Source organism: Diadema setosum, chromosome 19, assembly GCF_964275005.1.
Source record: "Diadema setosum chromosome 19, eeDiaSeto1, whole genome shotgun sequence".
Taxonomy (NCBI): Eukaryota; Metazoa; Echinodermata; class Echinoidea; order Diadematoida; family Diadematidae; genus Diadema; species Diadema setosum.
The window spans coordinates 2,838,201-2,854,979 of record NC_092703.1 but is presented as its reverse complement, the minus strand read 5'-3'; the positions used below and the strand labels follow the sequence as shown (position 1 = coordinate 2,854,979).

The 16,779-nt window shown below is 40.5% G+C and overlaps 1 protein-coding gene across 1 annotated transcript in view; it reads left to right on the top strand.

The window, feature by feature from the left end:
* LOC140242893 (transient receptor potential cation channel subfamily A member 1-like) overlaps positions 1-16,779 on the top strand; it is a 57,989-nt gene that overhangs the window by 22,847 nt on the left and 18,363 nt on the right. The window contains exons 5-12 of the mRNA XM_072322640.1: positions 1,226-1,435; positions 1,863-1,980; positions 4,017-4,242; positions 6,084-6,285; positions 7,464-7,555; positions 8,016-8,162; positions 11,858-11,978; positions 13,671-13,810. Coding sequence (XP_072178741.1) covers positions 1,226-1,435; positions 1,863-1,980; positions 4,017-4,242; positions 6,084-6,285; positions 7,464-7,555; positions 8,016-8,162; positions 11,858-11,978; positions 13,671-13,810 — 1,256 coding nt within the window. The remainder of the gene's footprint in view (positions 1-1,225; positions 1,436-1,862; positions 1,981-4,016; positions 4,243-6,083; positions 6,286-7,463; positions 7,556-8,015; positions 8,163-11,857; positions 11,979-13,670; positions 13,811-16,779) is intronic.

Genomic DNA, 16,779 nt, shown 5'->3' with positions numbered 1-16,779 from the left:
TGTCCTATTACTGTTTGGTCTAATTGTTATTTGGTTTAATTACTATTTGGTCTACAGTCAATTCGTCTTATAATAGCCATTTGGTATATTTTTGGTCTAACACCAATTTATATCATCAAATACCTGGTACCGATTTGGTCTATTATGAGTTGGTCTAATTCCATTTCGTGTAATTATCAAATGGTCTAAAATAAAACCAAATTTGTCCAATATAAATTTGGTGTACACATCAATCTAGCCTCTTTTTATCATCAAATTTTAGTCTACACCCATTTAGTCTAATAACCATGATCTTATTGTCATTTGGTCTAATAGCCAGCCTCCTGGTCTAATCAGTTTACCATTTGGTCCAATCATCGTTTCGTCTATATGACCAACTGGGCTATTTTTTTTTCCTGGGGGGGGGGGGGGGGCTTTTTCTACGACTACGGACTACCCTCATGTTCATACACATGAAATAAGATTAGGGTAAAGTTTAAGGTCCCTCGCCCCTCCCCCATGGTGCCAGACCAACTGGCTGTAGACCAAGTGGTAATAGAGTGTAAACCGATCCGGACGATAGCCTCTTTGAAATGGTTGTTTGAAGGTTAAATATAAATTCAGAAAGTACCAACGCACCCTTTCGGCAAAACCGGGGGGGGGGGGGGGGCTTTGGACGAAGGGTGGGATTCCAGTCAACGCGACGCGACCCAACGCTCCCAACGCACCCTTTCGGCAAAACAGGGGGGGGGGGGGGCTTTGGATGAAGGGTGGCGTTCCCATTAACGCGACGCGCCACCACCCAACCCACCCTTTCGGCACAAGCCAGTCAGGAAAACCATACGCAACTTGATTTTCAACCAAGCAGGATGGAGTATTCGGGACTTATACGTTTGATCTTCTTGACTTGCATTTGATCGTAACTTTTATGCACCAGGGCCCACTGGCATGTTCCTACAACCATCAATCATGTTCATGAACTGCCATGTCATTATCCTTGTCCGTTTTGGTTGTTATAAATTTTGAAAACGTGGTTATCCCTCATCCCAATCACTATGGAATTCTGAAACTCTGAGCCCGTGTACAGTGGTGTTTACATAACCAAGTTAAAGTTGTTCAATTATAGTAAAAGTTTGAAAACCGTCCGCAGATTTTCTCTAACTGCCCAGCAAATTTTACTTGAAAGCGTCCCATTTTAACTTTGCAACATGTGCGGCAACGATCTGGTTTGCGGATACCGTCCTAGGCTAAGGACCAGCGCAGCATCACACCTCTTCTTACTGCCTGTATCGACGGGAAGACGGACGTCGCCCTCATGCTCATCGACAAAGACGCCAAACTGAACGTGTGGGACGAAAACTATGACACGCCGCTCCACTTTGCCTTCAGGGAGGGCAACAAAAAGGTCGCCCACAGAATTATCGAGAAGGGAAAGCAGGAAAATTGCCTGTACAAGGTGAGATTGTCACTGGTATAATACATAATTTTTGTTCGTTCTCAATAATAATAATGATAATAATGTGTGTGTGTGTGTGTGTGTGTGTTTGTGTGTAAGTATGAAATTATATAGATGTAATGATTCTTGGATTATATTGCTAACGTTTTGATAAAAATGAGTGCAAAAATTGCTATGACTGTGTAAGTCTCGGCGCACTCTCCGGGATCGACACCCATCTGTCACACTACCCTCTAATCAGACAGCCAGCCAGGGTAATAACCCCGACGTTACCCAGACAACCCTTCATTTAGAACGCACCCGCGGAGACATTTTTTGACACACTAAACACGCATGCGGAACTCTGTGTCAGCTTTAAACAGCATCTCGCCTAACAATTCTAGCGAGAAGTACTATGAATATATTCCATGTTCTCTTTTATTCCCAGCTGCTGACGGAAACCAACCAGGACATTGTTGCGCCAATCCACGAGGCGGTGAGATATGGCCACGAGGACCTGGTCCTACTCGCTCTGGAACTCGGTGAGGTCTACCAGGCACAGAACCGTACCCTCTTACTCTTTTCTTGTTCTTTTTCATTTCTTTTTCTATGAATTTGATTGAGATTTTTTGCCAAAACTTCGTTAGTCGCTTTGCTACAAACAAGAAAAGCTTGGGAGATTCACCAAACTCTTAAAAATGAATCACAAAGGCAGTGCATCGCAATAAAAACTACTAATGTCGCTATTGTGACTACTTTGCCTTGCATAATGCATGGTTCTCCAAATAGGTCTATAGTACAATGTCTTGACAATATGTGATGACAGTTTCACATAACTGACAAAATTATGAAATGACCGGTTAGTCACAAATGTGTTGAATGTTCACTTTCCCTGAACCATAGGTTTGGGGATTTCAGGATTTTCACTTGACTTTTGACCCTTTCATAAGTTTATGCATTGAGAAATTTCTAAGGTATGAAGAAAAAGTGCAATTTCAATATCAAGTTTGCATTTTAGCCTGACCTTTGACTCTTGACCCTATGACTCTAAGATTCCCACGAGAATCACTGTCAGGTATATGAACATGCATAAATATGTACTAAGTTGCATGATACCTTGAGTCACTTTCAATATATTGAGGAAAAAGTGAAATATAGCACTTTCACTTGAGCATTGACCTTTTGACATTTGACTTTTTGACATGAAATTTCCCAGAGAATCTCCATTAGGTAATACATGTATCTATTAAGATTCAAGAAAAATCATCCATGCATTGCATAAATAATCTTATGACGGGAAAAGTGGCATTTTGAGGAGCTGACATTGACCTTTGATCTGTGACCCCTAAATTTCCTAGATAATCCCTGCTAGCCAGTACATGCATATGACCAAGTTCCATAAAGATACCTTAAACCATTTGCTTGATATGGAGACAAAAGTGAAATGTCAACATTTTCACCTGTCCTTTGACCTTTTGACCTATTACCTAATGATCTGAATCTCTCTTGGGAGAGTTTTTTTTTTTTTAATTTGGTAGTGCATATACACACTAAGTTTCAAGAAAATACCTTCAGGCATTGCATAGATATGGGGGACATAGTGACATTTTGAGCATTTGACCTTGATCTTTAATATTTGACCTCTTACCGTTTCACTCAAAAACTAGTTTACTAATAATCATCCGTCATCATTGGACAAGGTTTGGTGAAGTTTGCTTAATTCAGTCATGCCACAAGCAACACTTCTATGTAGATTCCTCATATTTCACATGTTGAAAAATGAGTTATCGCGTAAACGGATAAATTTTAGAATATGACCTTGACCTTTGACGTCTGATCGATTTCACTCAAAAAAAAAAAAACAAAACTTATCAGTATTTGCCCCATCATGCATACTTCATCATAGGACAAAGTTTGGTGAAATTTGCGTAAACCAGTCTTGAGTTATTGCCTAAATAGATACAAATTCATGACATACGACATACAACCTTTGACCTCTGGTCGATTTCACCCAAAATCTAATCAAGTAATTGCCCTATCATACTTTATACCTTAACAAAGTTTGGTAAAATTCCACTCAATATTACTCAAGTTATCGGGTAGACAAATGGGGACGGACGGACAACCTGAAAACATAATTCCTCCGGCACTCTTAGGGCGGAGGCATATTTAATCTCTATCATTTCAATTTCTACCAACTCACGCCAACATACTTGCCCCATAGCTGCAGTTGTTCTTTTCAAATATGAGTACAGAATGACGTCGGTGTGATTATTTCATTCGATGAAAAAACTCAAAACAAAACGAATAAGCTTTATGCCTGTATGTATTCATGTTGTTATCCTTCTTATCTCCTTTAGACTTTTTAATTATCGTTTTTGTTGGAGAGCGTATCAAATCAGCATTGTTGTAATTCTTCTGATTTATTTTTTCTAATCATCACTATCAAGGCCTGCTTTTGAATATAATACTATATTCGTGTGTGTGTGGGGGGGTGTATGTGTGTCTTTATACGACTTCATTTAAGCGTCGGTTTCGCAAAAGTGAGATGCAGGGAAACAAAGATTCGGAAACCGACTGTCCTTTCTATTTCTCCTTGCAGTGAAAACTGACGAGCATAATGAAATAGACAAAAAATTGATCAAATTCTGCGGGGAGAACGAAGTCACTCCCCTCCACGAAGCCTGCCGTTTCGGCCGTCTGGAAATGGTCGAGATGCTGTGTGAAAAGGGTGCGAGAATAAATGTCCAGGACTGGGACGGTTTATCCCCACTGCACTACGCGTGCGCAAACAACCATCGAAAAGTGGCCGACTATCTGATTGGAAAGTGAGTGAGGGAGTGTCAAGCCCCGTGGTGTAAAAGACGAAAGCTGTCCATCATACTTCAGCAATACACGTCAAGTGATCACCAAACAAAAGGTGAAATCCAGTCCAAATATAAGTTAGTCTGATAAGAAATAGTAAAAATGTTACGAGTTCAAGGGTATAAATATGGTAGAATGGGATGAAAAATAGGAAATTATGACATTTTTAAGTTTCGCATTTTTTTTTTTTTTTTTTGGGGGGGGGGGGACAGTTCTTGAACAGTCAATATCATGAATATTCAAATGGCAAAGTGAGCATGCCATTCCCTCACAACTGTCTTACCATATAGTTTGTGCGCTAAAGTATTGAAATTTCCAGTTTGTCATGAAAACGCAATGAGGCCGGATCGAGGCTCAAATCCTTGTATATGTATTTGAACACTATTCTGAAGATATTCAACCAGGAATAACGTAATGTTTCAGATGTCAGTGACATAAACAATGAATTTTCGTTATTTTTTTTTTACACGATCAATGGAAGATTGTGAGGGTATGACATGGTTGGCTCACTCATTTGCATATTCATATCCACTGTACATGAACTGTTTTGCAGAAATTAGCAAAACTTAAAAAAGGCATTATAACTTCCTTATTTTTCATCCAATTTCAGTCAAATTTTTACCGTTGAACTTGTAAGATTTTTCTCTTTTTTATAGGACTAACTTATTTGGACTGGATTTCCTCTTTAATGGGAGAAAAAAGTTTTTGCCTGACCCCATGGAGGTACAAGTGTATCACATACATGACATGCTTCCTTCCGACTATGGAATCATGGAGCCGTGCATCCCCATGTTCTTCTAATGTTGTAACTTGTAGGAAATCCTAATACAGTGAGTATTTGTTGCTCACTTTTGTCGATTGCTCTTGCCAAGGAACTAGCTCTTAACAGAATAAACAAATTTACATAGTTGATGAAGTCACTTATCGTAAACTATATGCGATTCGTGTATGTTAGGGGAATTCACAATAGCGAAATTAGTCGTCTATCAATGTCACTGCCAACAAGGCCCACCAATGAAAAACACTTGCTCTTTGGAAATATTTTCTTTTTGTTTTATCGTACTAATAAGGTAACCTCACGGTAATAATCCATATATTATCTCACATGTATATAAAATCAAAATTATATTGTGATTGAATTATCACGTTGTTATACGCATGAATTCCCTATTTAAACAATAAAGTTTATGCAGAATTGCATATTGACTGTCTTCTTTCACACCATTTGTTTATTGATTTGACTCGATGAAAGTACAATCACGGAGATCAGATGATAAAAGATAAAATACATTAAAATGAAATAACATGACGTGCAAAGGAACGAACGTTTGCAAAAAAACAACAAAACAACAACAACAAAAAAACAATTGTGAGACACCCTGGACCATTGAAAAACATGGAACAGATAGACACGTTTCTTGACGTTTTCAAATTATACAGCGAAGGTTACCTGCATATTGCATGGATATTCAAGTGGGTCCCTCCGTTTTTTCACACAGTGCATATTGACAATCATTTCACTTTCGTTACCCCAGCAAGTACTGCAATGTATCACTACTGCGAGTTTTTCAACTATATTATTTTATTGTGGAAAACGAAGTAAATTTGAACTTGAATTTGAATTTGAATATTGCACCAAGTAGCAAAAACCAACTTGCGCAATGGGCAGCTCCTAGATTTTGAGTATCGATTATATTTGGCAAGGGCAGCTGGACTACAGAATTTGGTAATATGTTACTGAATCACATGTGCCCATGATAACCTGAAAGCATTAGTAACTGGGCTGACTGTGTTAATTTCTCAGGGGGGCAGACATAAGCCTCACAGACTACGAGGACCTGACGCCTTTACAGACGGCGGCCAACTCAAATAACTTCGACACCCTCGTCGCCCTTCTCTATTACCTGCACAACCTGAACATGACCACACTTGACCAAGACAGCCACAACGCCGCCGAAAAGCTACTCACATGGGCTGCAGAGCAGAACAAGGCCGATACTTTGCAGGTAAGTAGCGCTTGTCATTCTTGTTCTACTGCGCAAGTTACGCGGTATTATTCCTTTTCTTTATTTTCATTTTCTCACTAATAACGGTATTCTTTCCAATAATCCTTTTTCCTTCATTTTCAAACTTTCCTCCGTTTCGTCCAACATGTCTGACATCGTCTAACTTTGTTCTCTCCACTCTTCCTTTAGGCTTTCCATTCTGTCCGACGTATTCGTCTCTGTACAGTCTTATGCTTAACCGGAGCGCTACATTTGATGGTACATCTTTACGTACTATGGATTATCAAAATATCTTGTCAGTAGTTGTTCCTTCAGTTCCAGTTTGAGTCTGATATTTCTATGTTACTCCTTGACCGTCATCCCAGTAAAGCACACTGCTGACGGTCTTCTCAAATTGGTACCTCAAGATGTGTACACGTCAACGTTATTTCTTTCATGTACTTGTATGTGCATACCATTTGTGAATCTAGTAATCATCGATTTTTTTTTTCACATTATTTACAAACATTGTTAATAATGTGAAAAAAAAAAACCCGGTGATTCTTCCAGCAAAGGGTGGAAACCTTGATCGGTGATCAATGAATATTAATTATTCATTGATCTATGAACGTATTTATTTCTGCAAATTGATAAAGAAAACAAACAGAAACTGACACAATGCCTTAATGTTCTTAATCGTCTCCTCCGTTGTTTTCCTGCTCTGTGCTACTCTGTTTTCTTGTTCTTCTATTTCTTTCTTGTTTTTCCTTTCTTATTCTTCTTATATGCTTCCTCCTCCTCCTCCTTTTATCTTTTGATAAATTTATTAATCTCCTCCATGTTTTCATCATCATCTTCTTCTTCCTTTTCTCACCAAGTCGACTCTTCTTCATTCTTTTGAATGTACCATTTTATTTATCATATGCAACGACTGATGAGTTCAAATCCTCCCTCTTATTGATGTTTGTTGTTGCTGCACCAATCAAAGGCGTGAAAACAAATTTTCCCTCTATAAAAACATAAAAGGGAAAGGATTTCCATCTAACCCGGAAGATGCGGGAAAGGCAAAGCTAATGATACTGTTATCATGATTATGGCTCAGCCTGGAGCATATGAAGTTCCACGGATTCTTCCAGCAAAGGGCGGAAACTTTGATCATGTATATTAATGCTTTATTTTTTTCTCCCTTCATGACTTAGCTAATACTCCACCAATGCCGCAGTCTACATGGTATAAGCGACGAGTGTATTGCCGAATACATCCACCACGCGTCGAAGAATGGACACACTGAGTGAGTCGTATGTAAATCATAATAGTGCGAACCGAACTAACGGAAAAAAAAAAAGATCTTGCCTAGCAACCAGAAAGAAATTCGAAGATTGCCTCACAAAATAGCAACATATGTAAATATGTTCATTCAGAATAGATAAATTGAATTGCCTTCTCGAAATGCGGCTTATAGGAAGGGATATAATCGTGTAAAAAAAATTTCACCGAAATATTCGTGCGTGTACATTTTCTAATGGGGAACCGTTTTATTCGCTCACATATTCCCTTTTTTTTTCTCTTTCTCCCCTCACCCTCTCTTCCCAAAACCTCTTCCCATCTCTCCTTCCCCTTTCTCTCTCTCTCTCCCAAACATCTCTCTCTTTCCCTCTGTCTCCCCTGCCTCCAACCCACCATCTATCATCCTCCTTCGCTTTCTCTCACTTATGTTTTTCCTCCCTCATTCTCCCTTTCCGTCCCTGCAGAACGGTGTCGGTTCTCTATCGTTGGAAACGGGATGTGGTCGAAGTCTGTGACGTTGACGACAACACGCCACTCCATCACGCCGCCAAAGCCGGGCACGACGAGACCGTCGATGCGCTCATTAAGGCAAAGGTCGAGGTCAACACCCCGTGAGTGACCATAGATCCAATTGAGGAGCCTGGGCAGTGTACTAAAAAACAATAACACACGAAACAGAATGAAAATCGGACAGTGCTATGCCTGGTTTAGTTATATGTAATTTAATTTAATGTAAAACGACTATTATATTGTGAAACAAAAATATTGTTAAAATGGTGAAGATTAGCAAGAGAATGAATACACCTGTCAGTACAGGGCTTCATCAATTTTGAACATGACAGTCATCTGCTATTATGAGTTTGATTGAAAGCTGGTGCGTGTCACTTCAAAAATTAGCAACAGAATCTATGACTTACAATCTGTTTTCATCATTTGCCATTCGGTAAAATTTCGGTTTTCTTTCTGGGAAAACATAATTTCTCTCTCATTTCTCCTCGTGCCGACAGAGAGAGAGAGAGAGAGAGAAAAAAAAAAAACGGCGTGAAAGTTAACTTTGGGCTAATGCCAAGACATGGTGTAGCCTTTTGTCCCGTTGATAGCACATTTTTGATGCTCTGATCGTTTAGTTTAATGGTATTTTTAAAGCCAATTCAAGGTTTCCATTCCACTAAAAAAACAAACAAAAAAACCCAAAACAAATGTCATGTTACCTCATAACACACTCTGTCGAATCCTACGGATAACATTGCCAGTAACATGATTCTGCGTGAGCAGAAGAGTTTGAGATAAAGTCTGCGGGTGGTGGAGGTGTGCGGAGTGTGGAGGGGGTGTTGTAGAGTGAGAGTCAAGGAGAGAACGTTTGATGACCAAATTGAGGGCGGAGGAGAAGAGCTTGCGCCGTAGGTGGAGGCAGGCAGAAGGTGAGAGAGCTAGTCTGTAGGGCCTGTATGAGGATCTGAAGAAGAGGTATGCGGATGTGAGGAGAGCTTTATCAGCGTAAGAAGCATGCGAGTAGAAAGATACCCTGGGCTTTTATAGTTTTATAGTAATCCGCACAAGTTCAAAAAGAGACTGTTCGAGGAAGGGGTATCAGGAAGTTTGGAGGTGTTGAAGGAAGAGCTCGAGAAGCATCTGAAGGCTTCATCATTATTGTGATGGAAGGAGAGAGAAGCCTTTTGCTGGGGTGGCAGGGCCCAAGGTGGGAGTGCAGCTTGGCAGAATGGCTTTTCCTACAAGATGTTCAAGTATTGTCCTCGTGTCCGAAGGGTGTTGTGGCGGATCCTTATAGGGTGGTATTGTTTCAGCCAGCTGGTGTGTGGCAGAAAGGGTGTATATCCCGAGAGGAAAAGGACGCCAAGGGCATTGGTCATTTCATGGACCAATTTGCGCTTCTCAACGTTGACGTTAAGATCCTTTTAGTGTCATAGCGAGGGGGTTCATAGAGTTTGTGATGAAGAACCACTTATAGACACCTCTGTCCAGGAGGCAGGAATCCCGGGTTTCCCTGGGTACCCGGAGCAAGTCCAGAAGATTTGGGAGTAAATTAAGAGGTGCAATCATGAGAAGGAGGATGTGGATGTTATCTGATTGGACTTTGCGATGGCATTTGAATCAGTGCCTCACAGTTACCTCAGTTTTGCTGTGGAGTTTTTCCGGGTGCCTAGGATGATCCAGGAATTGGTGCAGAACTACTACAACCAGTTTAGGGTGAAGTTCACAATCCAGACTTACACGACAGAATGGCAGTCGTTAGAGATTGGCATCCCCGTGGGGTGCCCAGTCTCACCGCTGCTGTTTATTGTAGCGATGAAGTTATTAACCCAGTGTGTTGCTTCGAGAATTGAGGGGTTGACGCGGGCTGCAGAAGTAGTTGTGCCTTTAGTAAGGGCTTTCATGGATGATCTCACCATCGTGTCTGGCAATGAGACCCAGGTTGGAGACGGTCTCCATACAGGTTACAGGAGTTGGTGGCCTGGACACGGATGAAGTTCAAGGTCAGGAAAAGCCTTTCAGTGCCAATGCGAAATGGAAAGGTAGTCGTAAGGAGGTTTCAGATTGGGGAGAGAGGATATTCCGCAGGTTTCTGAGCGGAGGTGAAAAGCCTTAGACGATGATATGAGGGCAATTTGAATGATAGGAATCGAGGTGTTCAGATCTACGACAAAGCGGTGGAGTGGCTGATTAGGATGGGTACGGTGCTGCCAGTTTGGCTTGCTACCACGGATCATGTGGCAACTGCAGGTGTACGAGATGGCAGTGACCAGGGTTTAGAGGATGCATCAGAAGATAAACTCGAACTACCGGAAGTCGTTAGGCGTTCCTCGAATGTTTACAGATCTGGCATTCTTTTGCAGATCACGTAAGCTGCAATTGCCTGTGACGTCAGTGGTAGAGGAGTTTAAAGCTGTCAAGGTCAGGATAGTGATGATGATAAGAAGGAGCCACGGCGACCAGACCATAGCAGGAAATAGGCCACCGATACGCACGGGAAGAAAGTGGAGGGCAGAGGAGGCTGCTAATGAGGCAGTAGCAATGGCAGAGTGGAAGGAGATGAGGGGTGTTGTTCAGGAGGGGCGGAATGGGGTCGGGTTTCATCAGGGTGTGAGATGGTACAGCAAGCGAGGCAGGAAGGGTAGGAGGGAGTTGGCGGTGGAGGCGTGAAGGAGGAGGGGGAGGAGGAGAAGTACCGGTTTGCCAAGGCTGTACAGCAGGAAGTACAGGGGACTTTGACTCGATGGGAAGAGGTGGAGCAGAGGAAAGGTGTCATGAAATAACCCCAGGTCAATGTCCTTTGGAGCTGTGCGCTACATGAGCAGTTGCACCTTTAATGTTTTGCATTCGCCATTAAATCTGAAGAGGTGGGCCGTGGGACGATGGATGTAGGGTTTGCAAGAATGCGAAGGGTTTCGCTAGAGCACAGGTCATTCTGTCAGTGTGTGGAGGATTATTGCAGGCCTATACTGTCATGGAGGCACAATCAGGTGTTGAAGGAGACTGCGGAAGTAGCAAGGGTGGCAGTGGAGGCGAGAAGGAAGAATGGGTCCCCTAGGTGAGAAGAATCTGTTTTGTGAAGGAGGGTGAGATGCAGTGCGAGAAGGAAGGGCCAAGGTGATGACGTTGGAGGGATGCTGGGGTGAATGGGAGGTGCGGGTAGACGAGGGGATGGTGGTGATCCGAGGAGATGGTGGTGACTGCCTTGCGGCCGGACATGTTGTTGGGTGGCTAGGTCTAGGGCAGTAATGGTGGAGCTGACAGTGCCATGGGAAACGAGGATGGATGAGGCAAGAGAAAGAAAGTTGGATATGTGTGCTGAGTGGAGAGAGTAGTGTGAGAGAAGGGAGTGGAGAGCAGAGGTGCATACTATGGAGGTGGAGTGCTGGGGATTCGCTGGACGATCGACGAGGAGCTGGGTCAGAGTGTTGAGGTAGGTGGTAGGGAGGGAGAAGGTGGATTAAGAGGATTTGTGCAGCAATGGAGAAAGGATCTGCATGGATTGTTGGAAAGGCATGGGTGGTGGAAATAGGGGGTGTAGAGAGATTGGTGCCAATTTGAAATAAAAGAGGGGTTATTAATGCCGAGTGTTTTGAGATGCCATTGGGGTGCTGTCTAGGAAATCCCAACGCACCAACAGTCAGCTAGGGGGAGGTGTCCAGTACTTAGGCTAAATAGCCGAAACACTGGTGATCCCTGGTGTTCAGCTGACGACCCATTGGCATTGGTGAAAGCAACGTTTTTCCATTAATTACCCTGCTCAACTTGTTAACATGTAGCACCTATAATAGTGCGATTCAAACTTGCATTGCAGGAATGGTAAAGAAGAGTACGAACGAACACCTCTTCACTATGCTGCCGCCAACGGCTGGATCCGTACTGTTAATCTGCTTCTAGAGGCAGAAGCTGATATCAACGCTATTGACAAGCTACAGGTATTTATATTTCTTGATGTTAACTTTCTAATCTCAATTAGATAGGGGAGGGGGAACATAACATTCAGCTCACTTGTGGATGGAAAATTGATTTCATAATTAGGATTTTGTAAAACTGACTGCCTGCAGTATAAAGTAAACTAGATTCACTAACTACATGTATCAAATATGATGAATGCAGTAAATAATGAGTGCAACACCTGGTGCCATCGATACATTGTACAGTTGCACATTATGAAAGTGTAAAGAACAAGGAAAGGATAGAAATATGTAACATATAAGCTATTCAAAAAAATTAATATTCAACCAAAACAAAATGCGAACATGTAGCGGCTTTAGACGCTACGTAGATGCTTCTGCTCTGCTGCTCGGATCGTCGGTGGAAGATCATTCCAAGGAGCATGGGACTGCATGATAAAAGGCCCTTTCCGAGTCTAGAGATGCTCTTTTGACTTTTAATTGTTCACTATTACATGAGCGGACACTTCTGCTAGGAACATTTTATGCTGCCAGGTTTTGCAAATATTTCGGAGACCAATGGAGATGAAGAATATACTGCTTTCCAGGCGTGGAGCAGAATTTTGCAGGTGAAGATTTTATAAGAACTGGGGTAATGCTGGAGAAGCGAGACGTTCCACTGAGGGCCCGAGCAGCAGAATTTTGAGCTTGCTGTAGTTTGGCCAGCTGGTAGAATGAATCAATAATGCATTTTAATAATCAATACAAGACAGGATATAATCAGTGTATGACTGAATAGAAGAGGCTGCAACTTTGTGTAACAATAATTTTCTCATATTTGAATATTTCGTAATTGCAAATATAGATAGACATATGGTACACGTGGTATGTGTCGCCATTGACTTTAAGGGTCAAAGTAAACTCCAAGGTTCCTTAAACTTGATACAGATTGTACATTGAAACAGTCCTCTAGGGACACCATACAAAACTTTACCAGAGAACGACATGCATTCATTGATCGGAACATCGTAACTGCTTGCGAACGGTCAAAAACACAGATAAGAAGATATCAATGCAAGAGCACATCTTTCTGATCAATGGAACGAAACCTTGTGATAGATATATTTGTGCAACATAAAGCGAGAAGAATACCATTCTTCTTTCTATTTTGAAAACCTACCGAAACTCGCCGAACACACACGATATGCGTGACGTCACTGACGGCAAGCAAAAGCAGACTAAGTTCTATAGACAAACGTACATAATCAAAGGTGTATCCGTTTTTCTAGTTTAGCGTTTGTATTGATATTTTAGTCGGTATAACTGCCATAATAATGCAAAATGAATCTAACGATTTTCAGTGTCATATTTGAATAATCTGCTGTAAAACAAAAACAGTAACGACAACCTATCAAACGAAAGATAGAATTCTACGTCTTTCATATCACTTGCCCGATCAGAACACATTGGTAAAAAGTCATCGTCAGCATTCACTTGGCCCTACTACTGTTTTAGTTATGCATGCAGGTGCATGGTTCGTTTGCTGTTCATTTTACATTCACCATGTTTAGACGGACTTCTTTTACTCGAAAATGCGACGGACCTCGCCTTCTAAAAATGTATATGCCTTTCCAGTGATGGTTTCTTAGTTGGGCATTGGTGTAGCAGCGTTCTGTACCAACTTTTCTTGAATAATTTGACGTCATAAAAAATGCGATATTCTCCATATCATAGATGACACCTCTGCACCTCGCGTGCAAAACCGGTTACATCGACATGGTCAAACTCCTCGTCTACAACGAGCAGACCGACATTCTTCTCCGAGACATAGATGGTCTAAACTGCCTCGACCACGCCATCGACAACAGACATGAGTACGTACTCAATTCAATATCAACCATTGAAAATGATTACGTGATCTTCTAGCGGCGGCTTGTATGACTAAGTCCTGTGTGCTAATGGAAATCATATATCAATTCAATTCAATTCATTTTATTTCCATACTTCTCATTTGTGGACATTATAATAGAAATCAAACAAGTTCTTTCACCTTGTAAACAATGTGCAAAACACAACAATATACATGGTGATAACACAGTAATTATATGTAATAACTGGTCAAATTCGAAATCGAGATGGGGTTGATCAAAGAAAAGTATGGCGGGACCTACATGAAAGCAAGCTTGTTTGGCTGTAAGCCCCGAGTAATCAGTGTTTGTGAAAAAGAAACGGAGAACGGATAGTAGATAAGACCAGATGATGTAAGAGTGCCAAATAAGAAAAAAAAAAATACAAAAAACTAAAATGTGAACTATTACTGTGACCGAGATATCATTGGTTTCAGGAGGACAACATGATTTGCATAATCATGAAGCCTACCTAGGTATATACATAATGTACACTATAAACTGTTGGTGGATTAAAGTTATCGCCAGGATATGATCAGTAAGACACAAGAAGTAACATGTACAGCTATCAAGCCATTTGGTGTCCGCCGTCAAGCTCTGTATAGAAAGCTAGAGAGAGAAAGAGGGAAAGAGGAGGAGAGGGAAGCGAAGTAGAAAGTGGAATTGATAATGATGAATTCGGAGAGCCTGACAGCAAGACCTAAAATGGAATCTGCAGCGTGTTGACAAGAATGTTTGATCGGACAATAACATACCACAATATTACATAATACATTACAATTCAGTTTCTGCAAGATATGCACTCAATAAAGACTCTTTTAATTTGCGTTTAAAGGAATATAAAGACAAGCAGCTTGTTATTTCGGGGGAGAGGTCATTCCAATATCTGGGGCCCGTATACATTATCGTTTTTTTAGCGAAAATTGTTCGAGTACGTGGAAGGTGAAATGCGTCACTTTGGCGGGTAGGATAATTATGAATCAAATAGTTTTTCCTGAACATGCGAGTGAAAACATCCGGTAACTCCTTGGCAGAAAATTTATACATAAATATGCCGACGTTGTAACTAAATAAATCTGATGTTTTCAGTATCTTATTTTTGAAAAATAGATCGTTCGTGTGAGACAAATATCCAACATGGTTGATATTTCTGATGGCGCGTTTTTGAACACGGAACAGTATGTCAAGAAGATTTCTAGGTGCATTCCCCCAAACAAGAATACCATAATTAAGGTACGGAGCAATCAAAGTAGAATAAAGATTAAGCAGGATTTGACTTGGAAAAACATTCTTCAGTTTATTAAGAACACCCGTATTTTTGGAAAGAATATTACTTAAGTAACTGACGTGGGATTTCCAAGACAAATCACTGTCAATAAAAAGCCCTAGAAATTTTATACTACTAACTTGATTTAATTCAATTTCATTAAACTTAATGTTACAAGGAAGAGTTTTAAGACTGTTGCTAAAAAGCATACAATGAGTTTTATCGATATTAAGTGACAATTTATTGGCATATATCCAAGATTGCACAGATTTAAGTTCTTTATTCATTGTGTTAACAAGAGTATGAGGATCTCTGTGTGTAAAAAACAGATTGGAGTCGTCAGCAAAACATATAAAGGAAAGAATTGGCGAGGAACTAGGAAGATCGTTAATGTACAAAATAAACAATAGTGGGCCTAGTAAGGAGCCCTGTGGAACACCACATGAAAATAACTTTAACTGAGAATCATGACCATTTATACTCATAAATTGTTTTCTGTTTGATAAATAATCTCGAAACCAGTCCAAAGCCTTCCCACGTATACCATAATGTCGTAGCTTGTAAATCAGAATATCATGGTCAATTGTGTCGAAGGCCTTTGAAAAATCAAGAAAAACTCCAATAGTGTGGGAGACATCATCTATAGCATGAGCAACTTTATGGATAAAAGTGAGTAAGGCATGGGTCGTACTGTGGTTTTTCCTAAAACCAAACTGGGAGTTACAAAAAACTTAACACTTTTCGAGAAATTTGTGTGTGCGCGTATATACCAACCTTTCAAGAAGTTTTGAAAAGGAAGTTAACAAAGAAATAGGGCGATAATTTATCACAGATTCTTTTTGTCCTTTTTTAAAAATTGGTACAACTTTAGCTATTTTCATTTTTTGTGGAACTATGCCAGTAGATAACGATAAATTAAAAATGTGTGTTAATGGTGTAACTACTTCATTAATGATGTTTTTAAGGAGGAAATTGGTGATTCCGTCACATCCAGAGCTTTTCTTATTGTTCAAATTTTGCACGATATCTTTGATTTCTTCTTCAATGACTGGTTCGAAAAAAAGAGACTGCTGATTCTGGTCTTTTAAAAAGTAATAAAAATCAGTGTTTGAGTGTGGAATACTGCTGGCAAGATTAGGTTCTATGCTTACAAAGAATTCATTGAATACTTCTGCCACATCAGCTTGATCTTCAATGTACTTATCATTATAGATAATATGCCTAGGGGGTTCAATGTTCTTTTTAGTGTTCAGCGCTTCATTTATCACCTTCCACGTACTCTTGATGTCATTTTTATACGTGATAAATTGCTTTGAAAAATGCATTCTTTTGGCTAAACGTATGGATGATGTAAGAACGTTGCGATAATGCACATACCGAGACCGAGTTCGACTGTTAGGATCACTTCTGTATTTATAGAAAAGGGTATTTTTACGGTTAATAGACCTAAGGAGAGATTTTGTAATCCAAGGTTTTTGGGGAACTTTTTTACGGTTTGAACGAGTAAATGGCTCAACGGGTATACTGGAATCATATGCAGATGACAGTATTTGTGAAAAGTGTTCAAAAGCTAAGTTTGCATCGCTTTGGTTATTAACAATTGACCAATCAACGGATCTTAATCTCTCCCTAAGTCTACTAAGATTAGTTTCTGACATTTCTCGAAAAC